At 49.9% G+C, this 7,208-nt stretch overlaps 1 protein-coding gene across 1 annotated transcript; it reads left to right on the top strand.

The window, feature by feature from the left end:
* The first annotated feature begins 487 nt into the window (after positions 1 to 487).
* Positions 488 to 6,401, top strand: NEFM (neurofilament medium). The gene is made up of 3 exons (XM_036748253.1): positions 488 to 1,765; positions 2,946 to 3,070; positions 4,371 to 6,401. Exons 1-3 carry the CDS (start codon positions 647 to 649, stop codon positions 5,869 to 5,871), a joined length of 2,745 nt encoding a protein of 914 aa, XP_036604148.1. The 5' UTR covers positions 488 to 646; the 3' UTR covers positions 5,872 to 6,401.
* The last annotated feature ends 807 nt before the right edge of the window (positions 6,402 to 7,208 follow it).

Genomic DNA, 7,208 nt, shown 5'->3' with positions numbered 1-7,208 from the left:
AGGGGACAGGAGATGAAAGTAGCGCGGACAGTCAGAGCCCAGAAGAGGGGAGGGGGAAAGAGGGTTGAACGGCAAAAAGGAGCAGAGGAGAGCAGAAAATGGGGTTTGGGGAGTAAAAAACACACCGAGAGATTCTGGGGGGAGGGATAAACCAGACACGCGAGAGATGGAAGGAGTGTAGAGGGGGCTGGGACCCAGCATCAATGGGGGAGGGGGACAAGAACAAGGGAGCTGAAAGGGTGGGGCCCCAAGGAGAGGACCCGGAGCGGGGTTGGGGTGGAAGGAGCTGCGAGAGGGGCAGGGCCCCCGCCGAGGAGCAATGGAAGAGGGGGCAGGGAAGGAGAAAAGATTGGAAGCTGTGCAGGGAGCGGGGGAGGGGAGGGAGGGGGAAGTAGGAGGGGGGCGAGGGAGGCCGGCTAGTCCACCCAGGCAGCAGGCCAGCAGCTCCGGGGGCCTAGTCCCGCCCCGTGCCCCGCCCCCCGGCTCTTGGTCCCGCCCCCCGTGCCTCTGCGGCCACGGCACGGGGCGTGCGTCGGCGGGGCGGCTCCCCGCCCTGCCCCGCGGGCGCCGCGGCCGCCTATATAAGGGGGCGCGCGGCGGCCGGCAGAGCGCTGAGCCGGCCCCGTGCCTCCCCGAGCGGTCCACCATGAGCTACGCGCTAGAGTCGCTGGGCGCGCCGGCCGCCTACCGGCGGGTCACCGAGACCCGCGCCAGCTACAGCCGCACTAGCGGCGGCTCGCCGTCCAGCGGCTTCCGCTCACAGTCTTGGTCCCGCGGCTCAGCCGGCGGCGGCAGCCTGAGCAGCTCGGCCATGTCCGTGTCCTACAAGCGAGCTATCCCCCGCAGCGCCTACGGCGGCCTGGGCTCCGCGCTGCTCAGCTCAGCAGAGAGCAGCCTGGACTTCAGCCAGTCATCCTCGCTACTGAACGGGACGGCCACCGGCCCCGGTGGCGTGGGCGTCGACTTCAAGCTGGTGCGCGCCAACGAGAAGGAGCAGCTGCAGGGCCTCAACGACCGCTTTGCCGGCTACATCGAGAAGGTACACTCGCTGGAGCAGCAGAACCAGGAGATCGAGGCCGAGATCCAGGCTCTGCGCCAGAAGCAGGCGTCCCACGCGCAACTTGGCGACGTCTATGAGCAGGAACTGCGCGAGCTTCGCGCCGGCCTGGAGCAGGTGAACCACGAGAAAGCGCAGGTGCAGCTCGAGTCAGAGCACCTAGAAGAGGACATTCACCGCCTCAAAGAGCGCTTCGATGAGGAGGCGCGACTTCGCGATGACACAGAGGCTGCGGTCCGCGCGCTGCGCAAGGACATCGAGGAGGCGTCCATGGTTAAGGTGGAGCTGGACAAGAAGGTGCAGTCTCTGCAGGACGAGGTAGCCTTCCTGCGTAGCAACCATGAGGAGGAGGTGGCTGACCTGCTGGCGCAGATCCAGGCGTCACACATCACCGTGGAGCGCAAGGACTACATGAAGACTGACATCACGTCGGCGCTCAAGGAGATCCGCTCTCAGCTCGAGTGCCACTCGGACCAGAACATGCACCAGGCCGAAGAGTGGTTCAAGTGCCGCTATGCCAAGCTCACTGAGGCGGCCGAGCAGAATAAGGAGGCCATCCGCTCTGCTAAGGAGGAAATCGCCGAGTACCGGCGCCAGCTGCAGTCCAAGAGCATCGAGCTTGAGTCCGTGCGCGGCACCAAGGAGTCCCTGGAGAGACAGCTCAGCGACATCGAGGAGCGCCACAATCACGATCTAAGCAGCTACCAGGTAAGCCGAGTCGGGACTGGACGGACGGGGACAGCAGGGAGAAGAGAACATCTTCTAGCCGCAGTGCCCCTCCCATGCCGCTCCCCAGCCTCCCTTCTCTCTGCATCCTCCCGAGACCTTCTTGCATATTTCTTATTCTCCTCCCCCCATCACCTGCTCTCGGCCTTTCTGGCTCTCTGGAGCTCTCCCCACCACCACTACCACCCCGTTCTTTTCGCTGCATCAGCCCCTACTTTCTCATCTTTTTTTGTCTTCTCAAATCTCAACTATTCTCCTTTCTCTCCTTTGACATGTCTGCAAGATACAGAACCCTCGTCCCGAAATTCCGCAGTCATTGTGCCCTTTAGACCTGCATCTCCCCTCTGATCCTCTCCACCCTGGTCCCGATCCTACATCCTTTCAGAACAAGCCCCTCCCCATCTCTTTGTGTCCTCCAGCGCAGTACCTAGCGTCTCCCCTCCCTGGTCCTTTACGTGCAGAGTTGGCCTAGCCCAGGAGGAGGAAAAAAAAAAAAAAACCTTTCAAAGTTCCAGTCCTACTCTAAGAAAAGTGTCAAACTTCTGGAGCGCCCTCTCTAGCTCTTCCCTAAAATGTGTCTCTGCTTGCAGTTTATGATCTTCCCGAGTTTTTGCATGCTCCTTAAAAAGTCTTAAAAGAAAAGTTCTTGTTTTTCTCATCTTTTGGGTTTCAGATGGCAAAGGAACTTTTAGAGTGCCTCTATATGTCTATGTTGAAAAACGGGTATTTCCTAAGTGTTATATTTTAGTTTAAAAGTAAAGATTGAACAGTTTCTCTTTAGAATGCCATGTCTAGCAAAGTACAAGATTTTTTTTTTCTTTGAAAGATTAAAATGCCTTCTGTTGTTTGTTTTTGTTTCTTGTTTCTGTTGTTCAGTTCATCTTTGGTGTTAGGCTATAGAGGGTGGAGGGAGGATTAGAGGTTGCGTGGGTGGGGGTGTGTGTGTGTGTGTGTGTGTGTGTGTGTGTGTGTATTTTAATGCATCTTAGAGCACTGGGCTGGCTAACATAGAATACTTTCTGCTTAGTGGGCATTTCTTAGGAGTGCAAGCTAAGATCTGGGGAGAGGGCAGAAGAGGCACACCAGGTGTCTGAAGGAAAGGGAATGAGATCTCAGCTTGCATGTTGTTGACTGGAAGGGAACTTGGACTGTCTGTTTCTAGGACACAATTCACCAGTTGGAAAATGAGCTACGGGGAACAAAATGGGAGATGGCCCGTCACTTGCGGGAGTACCAGGATCTCCTCAATGTCAAGATGGCCCTGGATATTGAGATTGCAGCATACAGGTATGGTAGCCCCGCTGTGGACGTGTCTGGAATAATCACAGCACTGCAGAGTCGGTTTGGGCAAACTGGCGCCACCCACCTAGATAGATGGAGGGACACTGCAGCCTGGGAGAGCTGGTATTGATGTGAGCCTACACACACATACATATACAAAAGTTCAGAATAGGGGTGGGGGCTTGTGTGTGTGTGTGGTATCTAAAGTTCTTTAACATCATGACATGGCATTAAGCGCTGCTGTGCCTTTAAGATCCAAAAAACTGGGTGAATGATAGGGAAGAGGTATTTTTTTTGGAAATATTTCTCAGTCTTCTCCAGTTTAGCCCTGTTTCTCATCTAGTCTAATCTGAGCCAGTTTCTAGATTTGGGCATTAGTCCAAAATTCCCTTAAGCTTTTCAAGGAGAGATGCCTTTATTTTTTCACCATTTCAACCTTCATCAGCAACAATTTAAATATACTAATATACAGTCTTTTTAATGAAACACCTGTTTAAAACACAGTAAATGCTTATTTATTTAAAATAAGGTTTTTTGCATAATTGAAATGTTACAAGCTCCAGGGCAGGGGTTCTTAATCTGGGGAGCTAGGGGTCCCAAAGGGGTCCATGGATAGATTTCAGGGGACCCCTGAATTTTGATAGGAAAAAAACATTTTCCTTAACCTCTAATAGAAATTTAGCATTTTCTTTAAGTTATTTAAAAGCCATTCATCTGAGAATGGGTCCATAAACTTCATCATGCTGTTTAAGTGGAGGGTGTGGGGGAGCTAACACAGCAAAGATTAAGATCCCCAGATCTAGACAGAAATATCACTCTTTTCCTTCTAAAATCTAAGTGGCTATAGAGGGAAGTGTTTGTCTAGGTACTAGAACAGTTTGGTTTGGTTTTTTTTTTTTGTTTTGTTTTGTTTTGTTTTGTTTTGATGTCTCTACCAACCCCAAGCCATATTCTGGAAGAAGCAGGATGCTTAAGGAAAAAGCTGCAGCCACCCTATCTGGCCACTAGGGTTAAAGTTTTTGCACCAAATGGTGCCCCTCCCTCCCAAGCAGCTCTCCTGCAATTTAGTGAGCAGCCAGGGAGATCCTAAACTTAAGTGATTAACTGGGAGTGGACTAGCCACCAAGGATTCTCGAGCTCTGACACTGAAATAAGCCTACTGCCTGTTAATGCTGAGCTTACAGGAGATTGGCTTTCTCAGCTTACTCCAAACATAATCTTCACTTAGTCTCACTCACAGTGGGCCCACACAAAGCTTAGCAGGTTTAGCTCTTGAGTCATATTTCCATGTTCTTTGTCTCCCCAGAAAATTGCTAGAAGGCGAGGAGACCAGGTTCAGTACATTTTCTGGCAGCATCACTGGCCCTCTCTACACACACAGACAGCCTTCTGTCACAATATCCAGTAAAATACAGAAAACAAAAGTTGAGGCCCCCAAGCTGAAGGTTCAGCACAAATTCGTCGAGGAGATCATAGAAGAGACCAAAGTGGAGGATGAGAAGTCAGAGATGGAAGATGCCCTGGCAGCTATTGAGGCAGAATTGGCTTCTAGTGCCATGAAGGAGGAAGAGGAAAAGGAGGAAGAAGAAGAAGCAGCTGGAGAGGAAGAAGTTGTGGCCACCCAAAAAGCAGCTGTGGAGGCTGCTGCCCCAGAAGCTGAGGAAGGTGAAGAAGAGGGTGAGAAAGAAGGGGAAGAGGAGGAAGAGGAGGAAGAAGATGAGGGTGCTAAGTCAGACCAAGCAGAGGAAGGAGGATCTGAAAAGGAAGGATCTAGTGAAAAAGATGAGGGTGAACAAGAAGAAGGAGAAACTGAAGCTGAGGGTGAAGAACTTGAGGCTAAGGAGGAAAAAACAGAAGTGAAAGCTAAGGAAAAAGTCGTCATAAAGGAGCTTGTTGTAGAATCTACATCAGTGAAAACTGAGAAAGCCAAGTCTCCTGCAGCCCTGTCGCCCCCAGCAAAGTCACCCACAGCAAAGTCCCCTGCGGCCCTGTCTCCCCCAGAAAAATCCCCTGCAGCAAAGTCCCCTGTGGCTCTGTCTCCCCCAGCAAAGTCACCAACAACAAAGTCCCCTGCGGCTCTGTCTCCCCCAGCAAAGTCACCAACAACAAAGTCCCCTGCGGCTCTGTCCCCTACAGCCAAATCTCCCACACCAAAGTCTCCCATGCCAAAATCACCAATGCCAAAATCTCCCGTGGAGGAGGTGAAAGCTAAAGCAGAGGAAGAGGAGAAGGAAGAAGCTGCAGCAGCTGAGGGAGAGAAGGAAGCCCCCAAAGAAGAGAAAAAGGAAGAAAGCGCAAAAGAGGTCCCGGAAAAGAAGAAAGCTGAGTCCCCCGTAAAAACACCTGTGGAGGAGGTGGACACTGTCACCAAACCCACTAAGGTTGGTTCTGAGAAAGAGGCTGAAGAGGAGGAGGGAGGGAGTGAAGAAGGAAAGGGATCTACAAAGGAAGACATAGCTGTCAATGGGGAGGTAGAAGGCAAAGAGGAGGAGGAGCAGGAAACCAAAGAAAAAGGTAGTGGAAGAGAAGAGGAGAAAGGGGTGGTCACCAATGGGCTTGACTTGAGCCCAGCAGAGGAAAAGAAAGAGGGAGACAAGAGTGAAGAGAAAGTCGTGGTGACCAAAAAGATAGAGAAAATCACCAGTGAGGGTGGGGATGGGGCTACCAAATATATCACCAAATCTGTCACCGTAACCCAAAAGGTAGAGGAGCATGAAGAAACCTTCGAGGAGAAGCTAGTGTCCACAAAAAAGGTAGAGAAGGTCACTTCTCATGCTATAGTCAAAGAAGTCACCCAGAGCGATTAGGAGAATAGTCAGGTACAAAAGGTTAAGCCATATGACAACTTCAAAATGCATGTGATTGACGGCTTCAAAGCAGAACCGGTTCTCCCATGAGGGCTCCAGACACTGTATTTTACTTTGTGCAACATAAGGGACCTGCATGCAAGCTCAGGGTGTGCTCCCTTCACAGTTTTCGGGGGATTAACAATGCATGATCTGTAATGTACCTAGGAAATTTTTCTTTTTCCCGTTTCCTAAGCTGTTGGAAGGGGGGGGACACTCTGAAGGGATGTATTGAGATGTATTATGCAACGATTCAACTGAGCCAAAAACTATATTAATATTAATAATAATGATCATGATAATAATAATAAAGAAACAGAACTCTTAGCCTTAAGAAAGCTATTTATGAATAATTATGTTTACCTCACTGGTGCAATTAAGATGGGCATTCGTTCATGGGAGAACCTCTGACATGCAGTTTGCAACCTTTTGTGGATTGATGTAAAATGTCCCAGCAGTTCTTGCTCAATAAAGGTCATATTGGAAACATGTCTAATTGTTTGATAGTCTCACTTTTACAGTAAAATCTCTGCTTCTTAGGTCTGTCATGAAAAGCAAATTAATGGGGGTGGGGAGGCCCCACTGGGAGGGATTATAAGGGCCAAATATCAAGTCATTCCCCTAGAAGAGGTTTTCTGGTTTATTTGTAGATAGAGATTTCATTGGGAAGGGAGACGGGGAAGAAGGATCTTATTTCATCCTTGTGGGAACTTTTCAGTGTCTCCACTCCTGTCACCGTTTCAGGTTATCCAGCTGGTGTTGGGGGGAAATTTAAACCTAGGTCTTCCTTTACCCCAAGTCCAAAACCCTCCCTATACACTACTCCATGATTCCCCTCTAGGTATCCATAATTCCAGATTTGGTCCCCTCTCTCTTCTGCTACCTCTCAAGAGTCTTTAATTAGGAAAAGGTGCTCAGTGGCCTATGTGCAAAGTGATTCCCCTCCCCTAGTGTTAAAAGTGGAATGCGATCAGGTAAGAAAGGGGGAAAAACCAGCATGAATTTTGAAAGCTCGAGTCTCTAGACCTCTGATAATATCCCAGGAGAAATTTAGAAAGGAGCTAGCAAGTCACCTCATCTACTTCCATCATGATAATTTGACAGATTTGGAAAATGGGGCCAAAAGGAAGGCGCAAGATGAGTGTTGTCCCTGAGTCAGTTTTCATCTAACTCCTGTATAGTGTAAATGCAAAAAAGGCACATGATGTTAATTAATCTTTAAATTGTTTGGCAGATGCAAATAATACTTCTTATAATGTGAATATATGGTGGGTAATAATGAGTGCATTTCCTGGGTG

Source organism: Trichosurus vulpecula, chromosome 3, assembly GCF_011100635.1.
Source record: "Trichosurus vulpecula isolate mTriVul1 chromosome 3, mTriVul1.pri, whole genome shotgun sequence".
Lineage (NCBI taxonomy): Eukaryota > Metazoa > Chordata > Mammalia > Diprotodontia > Phalangeridae > Trichosurus > Trichosurus vulpecula.
Note: the sequence above shows the minus strand (reverse complement) of the source record. Positions and strands in the feature narration are given on the sequence as shown.